The sequence below is a fragment of the Panthera leo genome, chromosome A3, assembly GCF_018350215.1.
Source record: "Panthera leo isolate Ple1 chromosome A3, P.leo_Ple1_pat1.1, whole genome shotgun sequence".
Taxonomy (NCBI): domain Eukaryota; kingdom Metazoa; phylum Chordata; class Mammalia; order Carnivora; family Felidae; genus Panthera; species Panthera leo.
Genome location: NC_056681.1, coordinates 117,259,232 through 117,277,467, shown reverse-complemented (window position 1 = coordinate 117,277,467; position 18,236 = coordinate 117,259,232). Strand labels below are relative to the sequence as shown.

The 18,236-nt window shown below is 42.8% G+C and overlaps 1 protein-coding gene across 6 annotated transcripts in view; it reads left to right on the top strand.

Moving 5' to 3' along the window:
* The window catches only part of BABAM2 (BRISC and BRCA1 A complex member 2), a 393,896-nt gene that overhangs the window by 344,232 nt on the left and 31,428 nt on the right, over positions 1-18,236 (top strand). For all 6 annotated transcript variants that reach the window (XM_042933377.1, XM_042933374.1, XM_042933375.1 and 3 more), the window contains one exon: positions 17,029-17,182. In XM_042933377.1, the coding sequence (XP_042789311.1) occupies positions 17,029-17,182 (154 nt within the window). The remainder of the gene's footprint in view (positions 1-17,028; positions 17,183-18,236) is intronic.

The following is an 18,236-nucleotide window of genomic DNA, read 5'->3' as shown; positions in this document are numbered from 1 at the left end:
ATGAAGTTACACTGGATGATTACGGAGATCAGAACGGAGAGGAGTCTTGGAGCAGGTGGAGAGGTTCTCAAGAGCATTAGTGTGTAACCAGGAGCCCGAGTAGGTAACAGCAAAGGGGATCGACAGGGGTCATGTAGCCAAATGGTAGGAGCTTCGAATGGGGATGCTTTTCTCGGAGGTGAGGCTTGAGTATGTAGGCAAGTCTGGGAAGACCAGTGGCTTCTATCCAGGCGGTGGTCACGAGAGAAAGCCAGGTTTCACTTGAGATAGGAGGTGGCAAGAAGACTCTGAGAAGAAGTGAGAAGGTGACTCCTGGAGCAGAAGCAGAGGGTGTGGTACAGACTGTTTGTCCTATGAGGTGACAGACGGCATTAGGCAGAGTCATGAGGACAGGTGTTTTTTTTAACAGAAAATGAGCCTCACTGAAAGGAACTGGTCAGCCAGGGAGGAGAAAAGAGGTATCTAAGGTCTGCACAGGGCCAGCTCCAGCCATACGGAAAGGTGTGGTGGACAGCTCGTTACCATTCGGACAGCCCCTCGGGGAGCCACGGTTAGCCTGGTGGCCAGATGCCCAGTGGGCGGGTAGCACAAGCAAAAGCGTGCCAGGAGACCTGCTCCAGAGGCTCAAAGTGTGGGCTACGGATTGTTGCTCTTGACCCGACTGTGAAGAGACACAGAGAAATAGAGAGGAAACATTTACAAACTTGTATAGCAGTTTGACATTGCTGTGACATCCCAATACATAATTGTTTTTTCAGTTACTCAGTTTTATTTTATCAGTGACATACTGGAAATGAAAACAGAATAAAACTGGTCATTCACCTCAACAAATTTATGAGGCACGGGAATGCTCTACAGCATTCCTACCTCAGCCTGAGCCCTGAGACAGAAACACCCACTCCTCAGATCAGGCCCCATGGCCTGTCACCCTGATCTGGTCCTGCAGGTCCCAATGACCAGCACAGCCTGTTTAACCACGGGATTTCTTGGCCATAGAGTCTGGCCGCTCATGAGCAAAATATATAGACAAGAGTAGTACACTGAGCTGGCACCCCTCACTCTCCTGCCCGAGTGCCCCTCAGAGCCACTGAAGGGTTTGCACCTTGTTTCTCTGCCATGGCCAGGTGAACAGGCAGCTTGAGAAGTAAAATTGAGTTGTCCCTGGACCTGAGGTTTAGTCCACCAGAAACCTCAGCACAATTCAGCAGGGATGCATGTCAGCAAAGCCAAGCCATCGGTCTCTTGCTTTACTTTTTATTATCTGCTAAAGAAAGATGGCGCATTTTGAGGCAAAAAGAAAACAAAGCCTGAGTAGCAGGTAGTTCATCTAGAGTCTCTTCATCTGAACTCCAGACCATGTAATGCAGCCTCCTACTTCAGACTTCTCACACTATATTGTGACCACTTGGTTTACTGACCTTTCCCAGTGATGAACTTTTTAGGGCAGAGATCATTTCTCTTCCATCTCGAAATCCCCTTAGCGTAGGAGTTAGGGCAGCTCAGACACTTGATAAATCAATGTACAAACTCACATACTCTTTCCTTATTTGACTAATAATAATGCATTTGGTCCTACTCTCATACCAAATCATAACTGATTTTTTTTTTAATCATTAAAACGCCATAGGTGGTACTATCCTAAAAGATGCCTTAACTCCTACTGGCCAGGACCAGTCCCATGGTCAGGAATGCTCATGGTCACTGTCTCTGAGGTTCAGACAAGAAGCTCTCCCACCTCTTTTTGTACAAGTCTGAAATTGTCCTGCTGCTTAAACAAAATACACACACATACACAAAGGTGTAAACTTAGATAGCAGTGTGTGTGTGTGTGTGTGTGTGTGCATGTGTGCATGCGCACGTGTGTGTGTGCACACACGCACATGAGATACGCCACCACTTGTTACAGCATTCGTCTAGACCTGGGATTCCCACACCCCTCCTCTGAAGCCATATTGGGGCCTGCTCACACACTCCTTTGCAGATTTCCATTTCACTTTCCCATGAGCTAAGATTGGTTGAGTGATAACTTAGTAAGTTGAACATTTAAAGACTCAAACCTGTTTTTCCATGGAACCAATTAATGATATACCTCAAGTGAGCCACTCGGCTGATAGAAACAGAGCGTTTTCCATCACACAGAGTGCTGGGAAGGGGTTCTGAATAAGAGGGGAGCAGGTTAGAAGAGCTGTTACATTGTAAGGGCAGCAGGCGGGCTCAGCGAGAAGGGGCTGACTGTTGAGTCCACATCAGGCTCTGCCGAGGTGTGACCAGGTTTAAGGCACTTTGTTTTAAAGCTCTTTGGAACTTCCCTCTCTTTTTTATTCCTATCTGATTCTTTTCATCTGTCCCTAAATGCTCTGTGTATATGAGTTTCAACTTTCAGGTCTCAGTGTTTTAACCAGAAGCTGATGGCCGTCCCATGCCTTCTTTAGGAGGAACAGCTAGATAGGCCTCATCTGAGCTGCTCCCCAGTAGCATTCAAAAATTCTATTTTTATCCAGGAGACCTTGGTTAGTCCCCATGGGCTAGAACAAGGGGTGGAATTAAGGTAATTAAGCTGGCATCACTGTGTAGGACAGGCAGAAAAGTGATTCCTGGAGGCAGAGAAAGCATAGTGAATGATTTCAGGTATGAATGATGAGTATTTGCAGCAGACCTAAATTGGTGGGCATGGGAGGCCTAATACAAAGTGTATTCAGCTGTGTAAAGTGGGGTGCTGTTTTTTAATATATATGCCCACTTGTGTTTGTCCACGTTGGGAGTAGACATGGCCCCCGGCCCTCTCCTGTCCCCTCTCGATAGTACCGTGCCTTGTGGACAGTCCTCTACAGTATACGCTGTCAACGGTGAGGCTCTCCAGAGATGGAAACAAAATAAAGAGTCTCGGGTGACAGAATATGGGTGGAATATCAGACCCAACCTGGACGTGAGTGAATGAGGAGCATGCAGTGGCTTTTGTTTCACATGTGTGGTATGATTCTTCCCCAGTCGACAGCAGAACATCCTAATGGCATCAAGACCACTGGGTTCGGAACCTGAAGGCCTGAATTTGAGGTCCAGCTCCGTCCTATAACTGGAATTCTAAACAGACTGCTTTCTGTTTCCGAGTGGCCGTGTTCTGACCTATAAATGGAGTTATATGCCCAGCTTAAAAAGTACACGTGAGACGGTATATGTGAAAACATATTTAAGCCATAAAACTTCTGTTCCGACATCCAGCAGGTGTCTGGAATTATCAGACTGAAGTGCAGGTGAGCAGTCAGGGAACAATATGGAGATTTTGAAGTCATCAGAGGGTATCAATAAATGAGACTTTTCTGCAGCTTTCTAAAGGAGGAAGACTGAGGGCCACACCTTCAGGGTTAACAAGCCCCTCAGTTGAGCTTTGGGAATGAGGGGCTGTTAAGCAGACAGAGAAAAGGCAGTAAACATTTTAAAAGGAAAGGAAGTAGCAGATCAATACAGTGTTATGGAAACCATGGGAGAAGAACAGAAATGAGTAACAATGTCAGATACCATTAAAACCCCATAGATATGAACATAAAATGCTTTCCCAGTCAAAAGGAAGAAAACAAGGAGATTGAAACGTCAAAAATAAAAATCCACGAAAGCCTGAGATCGTTGTACTCTTGAGAATAATTTTTAGGTCTGAAAGACAAACACTTCCTATTCCGCCTCTAGGTCTGTTGTGACTGTGCATGCCAGTCTCTCTTCTTCCTTTCTTGCACACTTTCTTGATCAATGGCCTGAGAAGTTGCTTGCCAATAGCCACCCCTGGCTGAGATGGCAGATGAGCCAAAATGGCCCTGAGGAGAAACTCCTTCCAGAATGTCAGAAACAAGCAGTAAATATAATCTGTAGCCCTTGCAGTGGAAGAAACATGGACTCTAGACCCAGCTGGGCTGGGAGTAGCCCGTCTTCTTCATGGCTGCAAGCAAGTTCTCATGCTTGCCCCAGGGACAGGCTTGTTCCCTGGGGACAAGGGGCAAGAGAGAATCGTGTGGCACAAGTTGTAGGCATTCAATAAATGTTAATGTCCTTCCTGTTTCTTAGCATTCTTAGCATAAATATATTTATTTAGGAACGCCTGGATGGCTCAGTCAGTTAAGCATCCGACTTTGACTCAGGTCATGATCTCGCAGTTCATGGGTTCGAACCCCACATCGGGCTCTGTGCTGACAGCTCAGAGCCTGGAGCCTGCTCCGAGGTCTGGGTCTCCCTATCTCTCTGCCCCTCCCCACCCCACCCCCCCACGCTCTGTCTCTCTCTCTCTCTCTCAAAAACAAATAAACATTAAAAAAAATTTAATATATATATTTATTTATTTATTAGAATGAGATACAAAACAAAAAACCACCACAAAAACAAAAGACTGCCTACGCCTAACTGTTGTCTGTAGCAAGAGATTTTTCCGAGCTGGGGTAATGAAGAACCCAAAGTCTTAACTACTGTAAAAGCACCTACTGGGAGATGCACCAGGTTGTAAGTGGCACACACAGTAATGTGTGGCTTGCTGGATGTGGGGTCCGTCCTCAGTGTGGCTGCTCAAGCAGTTACCCCTCTATACTGCAGGCTGCTCAGTTATCACCCGCATAGATGATTCCCAAGACCCCTTTCTGTACTGTTGTTTAACGAGTGTGTCCTCTATTTGACAAGACATGGAGATTTTAAAGTAAATATCTCACCTATCTGCAGCTCAGCTCTACCCTGTGAGCACACCTGTCAAAACATAGCCGAGAGGAAGGGAGTTGGCTAAAGAGGGGTCACAAAGTCTGTGTATTTTACTCACAAAGAGCCTTCCAGGCCTGGCTCTTATCCCTTGTAATAAGCTGGCATGCTAGTTCCCAAGTCCCTAGCAGCCTAACTGCCCATAGACAGTCTGTAGCATATAGATGTACAAACGAAATAGCCTGAGCTAGGAGGTAGGGGTGGAGGGAACCAAGAAATGCAGGTGACAGATACCAATTAGTGTAGGGGCTGGTGTGATGTCATGACCATATATACAGTCCACTCTAAGAGTTGATATTTATAATTTTCACTTTGAGTCATTTAGAAAGGGATATGAGAGAAGTAAATGTGAAGTCTACTTTAGAAAGGTTCCTATCAAATCAGTAAAAAGGAAGAAAGTTTTGGAGCTTCCAAGAAAAAACCCTCAGCTTGCATGTGAATATGCTTGTCTTCCTTAGGTAACATGGCTCTAGTACCTTTGCTTGAAAATTACCTTATTCCTTTAAGTTTGAATGTACTGTCCAAGCAACTCACTTGAGGTCTTGCCTCCACATGATCACCTCTGTTTACATAGTTCCTCTCTTTGAAGTCATTAGATAGGAGAATAGGACCACTTAAAAACATCATTTTAGATGTTTTAGATGGCAATCATACCTTCTTTTCAGATGAAATTCCTAATTAGAACTGCTATCAAGGAAGAATTTGTTTCCGTTCCCCTACTGTCTCCCCCACCAATTCTCACAGAAGAAATAATGACCTAGGAGCTGGGCCCAAAACGATAACCACTAAACAAAAACTTGGAAATTCACAGACCAAATATAATCTCTAAATATATGAAGACTGGTTATATTTCTGATCTTTTTTTTTTTCCTTTTTTTTTTCTTTTCCCCAAAGAGCAAAACCACTCATGAATAGTTTAGCAAGAAAATAAAAAAGCCTTTAACTTACAGGAAGCACCTATGAGAATAAAGAGTATCTCAGTATCCAAGCACAAAAGAAAACCGTCTGGCCAAGTTTTCTTCAGGCTTCCTCCCTCTTTCTTCCCTCTTTCGCTGTTCTCTGGTCCGTGGTCAACTTTTGCTGCAAAACCCCATTTGACCTTAGATTCTCCAGATTTTTTTTTTTTTTGAAGGAAGGAGATTGTGGAATTCAAAATGAAGAGTTCCTAAGGACTCCTGAATTTGCCTCAAATATAAATAGTGGCAGAACTAAGTTGGAAGCTTACCTGAAAGAATTTGGCTACTTTTAATCTATAGGTTGTATTTTCTCAGCTGAAAGTCCAGTTGGAAAAGGAATTCTATAGACTCAGGTTTGTTTGTTTTTTTTTAATTGCTTCTAAGGAAAAGGTGAGTAATCATAGGTCTCATTTATGGATGTCTTCTATGTGGCAAGTATTCCGTATATATTTATTATATCATGTAAACCACTCAAAAGTCTTGCAAGGTAGGTATTATCCCATTTTAAAGATCAGGAAACCTAGGCTCAGGGAGTTCAGTAAATTGCCTGAGGGCACCCACGGTGTAACTGGGAAAGTAGAAATCAAGCCCAGATCTGTCAAATTCCAAAGATCGTATACTTTCCTGTTCTCGATTCCTTTTAGGCTCCAACCTGTATTTATCAAGCGCTTCCTATGTGCCAGCTGCTGTGCTGCATGCTTTATTTCCAACCCAGAGGTTAGAGTTTTTCTTGTTTGGTAGATAAGGAGAGAGGCTCGGAGGGACCAGTTAATATGCCAAAATTGTACAGCTACTAATAGAGGCTGGTTCACCACATACAGAACACGTGCCTTCTTCACCTGAACCTTCAACTTCACCTAGATAAGCAATTTCCTGTCCTTCTCACCAGACAGAACTGAACCAACAGCAGCCCAAGAATGCAGTGGCTTATGTTTGAACATTTCCAGGGAAAATACCCCATAGCACCAAATCTAGCGGGTCAGACATTCTCCTGTAATTTTAACATCCTAGCACAATATAAATCTGTAGTGGAGAATGCTGGGAAAGTGCAATACACAAATAAAAATAGGCAAGTGGAGGTTTCTGTAGAGCAGAATGACATGGTGACCTGAGCTTCTGCCCCATCTTACAAGGAAGCACATAGTCACTCTTGAGGGGCATGGTTTCCAACATGGTCAGATATTTGACTTCAACTATTCCCATCACAATCTTAAATCCAGTACCAAATCTTAGGCCCTACTGTATGGATTGTCCATATAGGAAGTCAGAGTTGTTTGAGAGAAAATGGAGGACTCCCATAAATGGCCAACAGTCCGTTACCATCAGCCTTTTCCTTCAGAGCCTCCTGTGACTATAAAGGATGCACAAGTAAGTTTTAAGAGAGGTTTTATAAAGAGGAATCAATCCCCATACTGAGGAGTACATGACAGCTCTCTTCTAAGAAGAAATAAAATTTATTCTTGATTTGTGTATTATACTCTCCATTCTGGAGGATTTATACTATGCTGGGGGTACTTATTATTTTTTTTTATTATTTATTTTTGAGAAAGAGACAGAGCATGAGCAGGGGAGGGCAGAGAGAGAAGGAGACACAGAATTCCAAGCAGGCTCCGAACTGTCAGCACCGAGCCTGACGTGGGGCTTGAACTCACGAACTGTGAGTTCATGACCCGAGCCCAAGTCGGATGCCTAACCGACTGAGCCACCCAGGCCCTCCTATGCTGGGGTTATTTAAATTATGGGAAAACTTCTGACCCACTGGAATGGGTGGTATGGGATATTTCCCCTAGGAATGTTCAAGGCTAACACTGCTCATAGAAAAGTGTCCACACTTCTTTGCTTTGTGTTTACAACTCTCCACAGCTTGCCATCTTGATCCAGAGCCCCTCTGCACCGGCATGCTTTCCTCCAGGCTTGTCTTCCCTTTACCCTGACCACCCCTCATTCCCTCACTCTTCTCTGTTCTGACTGCTCAATACTGTTCCCTCTGCCTGACATCCCCTCAGTTCCCCCTCCCAGTCAAAATCCCCCTGCTGCACCTGCCTGTCAGAATCCCACTTGTCTTTCAAGGCCCTGCCCATCTACTAAGCCTTCTGGAATAGAGCTTCTCTTTCCAACACATACCCCATGGTGGTTACTACCTCTACTATAGCTCTCATCACCATCTCCCTTCCTGAGAACAGTGAGAGTCAAGGGCATGCTGCCACTGTCACAAGGAGGACCCAGCTTTGGTCACCGTGGCCTCCCAGAGCTGGCTCATAGTAAATGCTCCAGAAATTCCTGTCAAATTGGATACTTGTTGCTGTTTTCTCTAGAGTATAAAGCTCATAATTAGATCCTTTAAGAAAACGAGATTAGGGGCGCGTGGGTGGCTCAGTCAGTTGAGCATCTCACTCTTGATTTTGGTTCAGGTCATGATCTCACAGTTCATGGGTTTGAGCCCTGGGTCGGGCTTTGGGCTCACAGTGCCTAGCCTGCTTGGGATTCTCCCTCTCTCTCTGCTCCTCCCCCATATTCTCTCTGGCTTTGGCTTTTTTATAAAATAAAATAAGATGAGGTTAGTTTCAGACTTTTTTTTTCCTTCATAAAACTACATGAGTCACCCGCTGTGGCACAGTCACAGTACTTGCAGATTTGTACCTGGCAGCATGTACCGATTTTTCAAGACTGGAACTTAAACTGACCAGTGTCAGTCCCTCTACTTTAACTATTTTAAATGTATCCTTTTTCTTCTAATCATCTACATTTGGTACTGTGTCCGTGAGTTTTTAAAATTAAAACCTTACAGGGGTGCCTGGGTGGCTCAGTCAGTTAAACGTCCAACTTCGGCTTAGTCTTGCTCACGGTTTATGAGTTCAAGCCCCGCGTCCGGCTCTGTGCCGACAGCTCAGAGCCTGGAGCCGGCTGCGGACTCTGTGTCTCCCTCTCTCTCTGCCCCTACCCCACTTGTGCATGCACGTGCACTCACTCTCTCTCTCTCCCTTGCTCTCTCTCTCTCAAAAATAAATAAACATAAAAAGGTTTTAAAAAATCTTTAAAATTAAAATTAATTTGCAGTTAATTTTAAAATTAAAATTAAAACATCTTTAAAGACTTTGCCTAGTTTTTAAGTGCCAACACCTTTGCATTTGAATACATTTTAACTTCTTTAAGGATTCTTTTCATCATATTCTTCCCTAATGTAGCCAGGTTTCTTTTTTAATCCTCCCAGGCCAGGAATTTATTGTGACTAAGTTCTTTTAAAGATAGAAGTTAAAACAGGGGCGCCTGGGTGGCTCAGTTGCACTCGCATCAGGCTCCCTGCTGTCAGTCAGCACAGAGCCTGCGTCAGATACTCTGCTGGCCTCCTCTGCCCCTCCCCTCTTCTCTCTCTCCCTCAAAATTAAATAAACATTTTAAAAAATTGAGAAAAAAAAGTTAAAGCAGTATTAAATGCTACTTTTGATGTTCTCTGTTGCTTGATTTCTTTCTGCATCTCATAAAAACATGTTTCCTTTTTTATACATCTAGTGCAATCAACATTTCCTCACTTTCATGATCTATGCCAGTCAGTCACTGGTTATGTATCAACTAACTACTGTGTCCAGCCCAGTGTTACAGTGTGGAGGATATAAAATAACAAGTACACTGAATTATTAGCAGGTCAGCTACAGCTCGATTACATGGCCACGGAGGATGGAGAAATCACTGAGGGACAGAGCAGGCAAGAAAGGCTTCCTGCAAGAAGGTGGGGACTTGGACTGTGTCACAGAAGCAAGAGATAGTTGAGGGATTGAACAAGGAGCCAGGCCTGAGAAAATGGTTTTTTTTTTTCTTAATGTTTATTTTTGAGAGAGAGAGAGAGAGAGAGAGAGAGAGAGAGAGAGACAGACAGAGCATGAGCAGGGGAGGGGCAGAGAGAGGGGGAGATACAGAATCCGAAGTGGGCTCCAAGCTCTGAGCTGTTGGCACAGAGCCCGACATGGGGCTCGAGCTCACAAACTGCAAGATCATGACCTGAGCTGAAGTCGGACGCTTAAACCCACTGAGCCACCCAGGCGCCCCAAGGAAATGCTTTTCTGAATTGAATGTAAATGCTATAGGGTATTCCACTGAAGAACATAGGACAATGTATTGATCTAATCTCGTGTTGCTGGACACTTCACATGTTTCCAATTTCTGCTACCACAAAGAATGCTGTAGCAAACTTTCTCCTATGTGCCTTCTTATGCACAGGTGATAATATTTTAGGAGTGGAATTGCTGAGTCTTGAAGTATGTACATCTTTACTTTTATTGTACAAGAGGTTATAGAAATTTATATTCTCATTCGTGAATGAGAATTCCCACCACCTTGACAACACTTGAGCATTGTTGGGTTTTAAAATGTTTGTCCATCTAATGGGTATGAAACGGGATCTCTTTGAGATTTTAATTTGCAGTTCCCTTACATGCCCCTTTCCGGTACTTCAACAAGCATCTATTAAGAGTCTCTCCTATGTCACAACCTGTTCCGAATACTAGGAATACTGAGATAGCTAATCCCTGGCCCCTACCCTTAGCAGCTTAACAGTCTGAGCGATTCTTTCCTGGGGAGACCTATCAGAATCATTTAAGGTGCATTTTCGAAAATGAGAGGTCTGAGGCAGGGCTCACATAGCCGCACTATGTGATTCCACGGTGATGCCGATGCTTACTTCCAGTTCTGAACCTCTGATCTCGTGGGAGGAGAAGCCTACTGTATTCAGTCTGGGCTCGTCTGTGTGGGCAGGGTGAGAGAGCCCAGCTCTTCGCCGGCCAGCACTATGGCATCGCTTTCATCCTGAGGTTCTTCTTACAATTTTATGTGAATGTCTCACTGGGTGTTGGAATGATTCATTTGTATCTATAAAGTACCTCAAAAGCAAACGCTAAACAAAATATAAGCAGAGACCAGATTTCCTGTAACTCCCAACTATCTGGGACAGCCGTAAACCTAGAAGGAAACAAACACAGAAACAAAAGGAGGGGGAGATGCTCACTGAGCGGTGCTGGAGGAAGGCACCCCGGGACTCCACACCACATCACCTCCCTCCCGTTAGTGCAGCCCCTGCCCCGTGCCGCGTTCTGGTCTCAGGATGGATGGTCAGCTGGACCCGACTTTTCAGAGGCTGACACACACGTGGAATGAAGTAGACGAAGAAAGAGAAGAGGGAAGAGAGAGAGAGGACATTGAGAGTGGGCCTTGATGAGAAGTGGCAAAGGGGGAAAAAGGAAACAAAGTAGAGACAGTTTGCGATCAGGGGGCAGAGAGCATGTCATAGTGCGGTAGTCCTGGGGGCCTCCGTGTGCCGCTCTAAGAGCACATCACCTCTTACCAGTGGACAGTTGAGGAGGCGTGGCCCTTGTGTAGGAGGCATTGGGAAAGGGCAAACTAAATCTTCCTTAACCCTGGAGGCCGTCATGTGTAATGGGTTTTTGGTGTGTTTTCTGTCATCAAGAAAAGGCTAACCTATTTTCAGTGTACTATACACTGGGATGTGAAGGTATGTGCAAGGTTTAGAAGGTTTCATTCATCAAAGTAGTTAAAACTTAAGCACTGTGAACATTTCTGCTCTAGTTAGAAATTTTGCATATACGGGACAGTGTATAAAGCCAGATTGAAAACAAAACAAAGAAGGAAGGGGAAGGGAATTCATATTTATTTATTACCCGCCCTGTTTTTGTCCAGTCCTGTCAGCAGTGCTGAGCTAAAAATTATCCTCATTTTGCAGATGAGAACATCAGGATTTACAGAGCTAAAATATTTTGCCTATGGCCTCACCACTAATAAATGGTGGGGCTAGGAATTAAACGCATTTTTATCTGACTCCAGAGGCTGCGCTTTTTTCCACCATACCATGCTGTCCTCTACCGTATTAGAATGTTTAGAATTGACAGCAAAATTCAAGAATCTGCAGGCTTTATTTTGGTAAGATTAAAACCCCAAAAGTAATCTGTCTACCTGGTCAGATCTACAAAAGGCAATGAAAATTTGAAGGCAGTTCAACAAAATCTGGTAAGGCAGGGATGGTAAGCGGAGATACCGTTCTATTTTTAACGCCTTAAGTAGGGGGATACTTCTGAATTGGAAAACTTTGCTCTTATATTTCTTGTAGGCAAGTCCTTTGGATGTGTGGTGTTTCACTTTCTAGTGGTTAGATTCCATGTGTCTCAAGGGTTTTGTGTGTAGTTAGTAAGATGGTGTAAGTAAGGGGTGGTCCAGTAATAAAGGGCAGACTTCCCTAGGTGGTTGGTATGCTCACTGTGGGGGCAGCCTGGGAATGAGATGTGAGCAAAATGCTTTTAGGAAGAGTTGACCTCAAATGGAGTCATCGTTGGAGGGGGAGTTTTCAGCAAGTCGACATGGAGTTAAGACTCTCTGCTAATAAGGCTTCTAGGAACTGGAGAGTCTGCAGAGGACTGAAAATGGAAACACAACTGTAACCACCACGAAGCCAAGGCGTGAGTATCTTCCCTACTAACCCAAGGACACAGCAATATATCGTTTGGAAGGTTCGGCGAAATGAAGTAATGGCTGACTGGTGAATAAGGATGAAAATATCTGATGATGTGACTCCCAGAGAAGCAATTATGGTTAACCCCTCATTTGTTTGGCATTTTCAAGGATTGAACTCTCCCACATAACTGAATTTTCCTGACAACTAAAACTTTCCTATTTATGTGCCTTGAATGTTTTCAACCATGCTTGGTGGAAATACTTCTGAAATTGGTTATCCAATTATCCTGCCTTCTTGAACAGAAGCTGCAAGAAATAACATTTCTTTAGATGCCTCTGAGTGCAAGTCTGAGGAGACCTGATTAAAAGAAGTTTAAGTAGTTAGGACCTGTAACGGTCTCACATAGCAAGGGCTCCAGAGCTGGGCATTCCAGGGCTGATGAATTCAACAGCTCAGTGTTGCCAGGCTGACTTTCCCCTTATGGTCACAAGGTGGGGTGCACAGCTCCAAGCCTCGAGATCTCACATGATAAGATCTAGGCACGAATGCAACGGGGGCTTCTCCTTACACGTGTCTTTACTCAGAGAGGAAAATATTTCTCAGAAGACCCCTAGCTGACTTCCCCTTGGGCCTCATTGGCAAGACTGAGTCACATTTCTATGCCTTGGTCTCATGGAAGGCTGAGAGAGCAAATACCCAGCACTTTTGGGCTCTAGAGTGGGAGGAGGGCTCTGCCCATAGAGAATGGCTGTTGGTAGGGAACCAAGAGTGTCTGCCAGGTGGGGAGTGAACCAAGATGGGGAGTGAACGTCACTTACAGTATGGTAATAGCTTGAGGGATGGCTGGGTTTTTTGTTCTATGCTGAGTGGCCCCAGGCTGAGATTATTTTTTATTTTCTAAGTCTGTTTATATTTATTATTCTCTCTCCTTCCTTTGTGCCAGACTGCTAGTTATCATTACTTGCTATTAGTATACCTTGTCCTAATCTTGCCATAATTAGGGTTTTTTTTTTCTGGAAAGGTCATATAATCAAACTTGTTAGACCTATGCCTGAAATGTTCTGAGTGAGTATCTGGCAGCTGTCCTATGGATCCCATACATGGTGTGGCATCGCTTTGGCCGTTCAAGGTCATTCTTCCATCGTGGAGGTCTTTGGAGAAGTGACAGATTTCTAGAGAGGCTTAGGAATTCAGATGCAACTTTAGTGAAGTCATCTTATGTGAAAGGATGAGCACTTGGGGACACTTAACGCTTGTTTACTAGTGAAAGCGAAACTGCATCTGTCCCGTGTGAACCCCAGCATGGTTTGGAGAGAGGCAGCAAAAAATTTACTGATGCATATTCAGCTCCCCCTCCACGCCGCATGGCTGCCGGGCGCTTGGAGAACACCGCTAGCTCTGGGACTGTATGCAGTGGAGCTCATCACAGCAGTGACTATCCACCATGAAGCAAGCTGGTACAGAGCCTCATGGTGCCTTCCTGCGCTCTGGCAGGGGGTGCCCTGTGAATGAATCCTGTGAAATGCTCAGGTTGTACAGAATTGGAAGTGTTTGGCAGTGACTTGTTTCAACAAGTTCTTGAAGAAAGCAATGCTTTGGAAAGTGGTTATTGACATTATACTGAACAAGCGAGGGCCATCCTTTCCGTGGTTAGAGAGCTGACCAAAATTCAGTCTCTGTATACGGGAAGAAGGAAATAGGCAGCAGTTGTCCAACTAATCCTGATGAGTAACTGAACCAAATGGAGGGGTTCTACCCTGGGAATCAAACTTGAGCCGGTAGGTGGGTTGGGTTCAAAGGAAGCCAATAGTTAAAATATTCAATTCCGATATAGCCAATATGAGCCCAAACTGCATAGAGCCCTGGGAGTACCTTCAGAACAAGTTAGCTGTGTAAAGGCCTGCCGTCATTATTTTACTATGCGTCAGAAAATCACGAGTGAGGGGTGCCTGCCTGGCTCAGTCAGTAGAGCATGTGACTCTTGATCTCAGGGTTGTGAGTTCAAGCCCCACGTTGGGTGCGGAGATTACTTAAACGTGAAATCTTTTTAAAAAATCATGAGTTAGCCTATAGGCAAGTGTTAAGTGAGAAGAACATTTGGAGATAAGGAAAACAAACTTTGTTGTGTTTTTTTTTAAATTCTGACTAATTTGTACCATCCAAAACATTCTTTCAAGAAAAATGCAAAGCATTTTCATAAATATTTTAGTTATTAACTCCTTATGCATAGAACATTTTCAAAGAATCCATCCTTTTATTGATTCCTGACCGATACAGACAGGGTATGGTTTAGTTCAGTTGAGCAAGATAATTATATTTTTTGAATTTTATTTTCTCATGTGGATTACCGATTTTATGTCTCAAGTACTCTGACCATTCCTGCTTCACTGTTCATCTAGCTACTGTGTTCAGATTTTAATATTGGCTTCAACTATACTTTTTTAGAAAAAGCTCCATGGAGAAATAATCATGCAATCAGTGTTGTTTTTTCTGGGAATCGCGGTACATATCAGCATATAGCTGGCTGGAAATTTTTTTTTTTTTTTAAATCAGAACAATTCACTTGCCTGGGTAAATAAATTTACATTCACATTTTGAATTGTTTCTGATCTTAATTGGGCATTTAGGGGGTCAAAGTGGATGGTTCAGAACTAGGTGGGAAAATCATTTTTCAGCATGTCAAAATACCAGCAACTCATTTTCTACAAAACAAAATAACAGGAACAAAAAATATAACGTTTTCCAAAGCCCAGTAAGCTGATAGCTTGACAATCATGAAGCCTGTGGTATTCTCTGTATTACTTTGATACGAAATATGACTATACTTACTTTAAATTGGTAAATTATTGCCATTGAATTCTGTTATTCAAAAATCACTGCATTTTTTAAGGGAAGCTCATGCATGTTAAATACTTTTCACCGGTGCTGTTGGTGATTGCTTTGGGGGTTAATGTGAATCTCGTTTTATACTTGGAAATGTATATGTAATATAAACAATTGAAGCCAAATTAAACTATGTGTAAATAGGCATGCTTTCTAAAATTAGAGGAGATGAAATGAGTAATCAGAAAAGATATAAACTTAATTTTAGAAAGCAATATTTATTCAAAATGACTGAAGATGTTACAAATCCTGCTTTGTAATATAAAGGGACTCAAAGGGGCTTTCTGAATCAAATTATTTATAATTTAAGTTTGTTTTTCCTATTTTGTATTGTTTCCTATACGTTACTAAATCTCTGCTTTGGCACAAACAGGCATGTGCTGGCACCACACGGAGGCCCATGGAAAATGTGACTAACGAGTGGACATTCAAAGTCTTGCCACTTTTCTTGGGTTGTGGTGATTCATATGTAGAAACCCCCTGCAGCACTGAGTCAGAGTCAAATATATGCAGCGGTCTAAGACACTGAACAATTTTTTTTTTGTTTCTTGTTTTCTGGGTTTTTTAAAAAGTTTGCTGCAAACCTGACTTTTCCTTCATGAAATCATTTTGGATGCTTAGAGGGCCTAGCCCAAGTCAAATGTCACCCTACACCGGCATGGTGACAGATGTGTAGCTATCTAGTATGTATTTTCTTTTCATATATTTGCCTCGTGTAGCCAAAAAGATGAATCTTGTACGTTCTTCACAGTAGAGACTTCAGAGAATGGTAACCGTGACACAATGAATGTGTTGTGAGCAGGTTGCACCAGTATCATTAAGAGCAGGAGGCAATGGGAATTGCCTCCCATTAGAGAGAGCTCAGGATTTACACCATGGGACTAGATTCGAGCCCCACCTCCACCTAGCTGGGGCATGAGCAAGTTAATAAACCTCTTGGAGTCTCAAGTTTGTCTGTCTGCTAAATGCACATGGTAAAAATAATGTCTCCTTCATGGAATTATAACTATCAAATGAGATAAAGTATATAAAAGTACTCTGTAAAGCTAGGAAATTCTATACACATTTTTTCTCATTATCGTATTTTCGTAAATTGATGTCCCTGTCTGTTCTTTGCCCTAGAAGTGGTAACATTCATACAAATACACATTATATGCCTTGAGGAATGTGCTGCTGAAACAGTCTGTGTTTATAATGTTGCTTTGCCTCAAACTAAAAAGGAGTCATTTTATTTTTAAAAATTGAGTTAAAGGACCCTAAAATGAACAGACAAAGCACATAATACTTGTTAGCAGCAAACACTGGAATCAGGCTACCCTCAGTAGACATATGCAGTGTTCAGATTAGTCCCTGTTGGCGTTCCATTAAGGAGCCCCCACTGGTTTAGGAACTATATGTGGTAACACATCTGGAGATGCTTCAAACTGCTGAGTAGCAGAATTCACTGCTTGATTGGAAGTAAAGTGATAACTTTATTTTTTCTGGTAGTCCAGTGGCCATATCCTATAAAATATAAAGATTATCACCTGCCCCTCCTGCTCCCCATTCCAAATCCATTTTTTAAGGACAGCCTCCATCCCACCCCCTCCATCAAATTCTAGATGAGGAAGATACTGCCTGACCTTTGAAGAGTTTGTGATTTAATAGAGACTTTAAAAAAAAATAATCAACTAACTTCCCTACTAAATACTGGACAAGGTAAATGCCATAGGAGGAATTCACATGGCTGGGAGTGCCCAGCTTCTGTGACCATTTCATAGCAGCAGCCACACATCATGCCTCATATTGGTTAAATTTATTTTTATGTGTGATTTTCACTTATGTGCCTAGATTGTAAACTCCTTGAAGTCAGGGAAGGCACTTTGGTATTTCTTGGCCCCTCTCTCCATATGTTTTACCTAAATCTCAAACCGTTTGTAGTTCAGATAGAGTCCTGTACCCAACATTCAAGTTTAACCCATACGTTGAAACCATAACTTTTTTTCCTTTCTTTTGTCTTTGCAGTCGACCTGCCCCTGTTTTTCCCTCGAGACCAGCCGACTCTCACATTCCAGTCTGTCTATCACTTTACCAACAGTGGACAGCTTTATTCCCAGGCCCAAAAAAATTATCCATACAGCCCCAGATGGGATGGAAATGAGATGGCCAAAAGAGCAAAGTAAGTGAATCCGTTGCTATTTCCTATAAATAGGAGCATTTTGTTTATCTAGTCCAGGGGTTGGCAAACCATTGCTTACAGGCTAAATCCCGTCCTATGCCTGTTTTTGTAAATAAAGTTTTATTGAAACATTGCCATGCCCCTTTCTTTACTTATTTTGCATGGCTGTTTGCATGGCTGCTAACATAGCAGAGTGAGAAATTACAACAGATCACATAGGACCTGCAAAGCAAAAAGTATTTGCTATTTTTCCCTTTACAGGAAAAGTTTGCCAACCCCTTATCTAGCCTCATCAGGTAGATTGTTTTTCTTTTTTTAATGGGTTACAGGATGTTTCTGAAATCTGTCTGTTTAGATTGGAGAAAAAGTACTAGATAGGAGTTAGAATAGTGGATAAATGATGTCGATGATGAAAATGTTAGCAACTACTTTCATATATTTTTTTTAAATGGAAAATTTCACCTGATGGTAAACAAATAGGATTTTTGCAGTGAATACATGAATCCAGTACTGAGTTTTTCACGTGGAACTGTAATATCTGAAGGAACAAAGTGATTATATACCTCATTGTGTCTCTACAGCCATTGCCCAAAATAGGGCCTGTGTGTTCCTCGACTCAATAAATGGCTACACAAATAGCTTCGAACTATTAGAATCCACAGGGATGGAAGTAGGTTGGAAATTCAATAGAGGTTGAAGTTAGCTAGAGTTTGGAGTTTAGGGATTTAAGTACTGCACATGAACCTATCTGTGGAAAACATTCACGAGTCATATGGAATACGTAAATGTAAAAGTATGTTGAGTGTCCCTTGTGGATAAGACTTCAGTGTCTGGAACCCCAGTCTTCTTGAACCATGGCCTCCTAGACTGAAGTAACAGTGGCTTAAAGTCATAGTTTCCAAGAATCAATTATGGTTACAGTGGCAGGTGGCTATTACTTTATCACTCACTCTGAACCACCATATGATCATACCTGTGAGCCCAGCTGAAGGATGATGAAATTCACAGAATCACACAAATGAAGAATACTTATTAAGCATCCTTTTCCTTCACT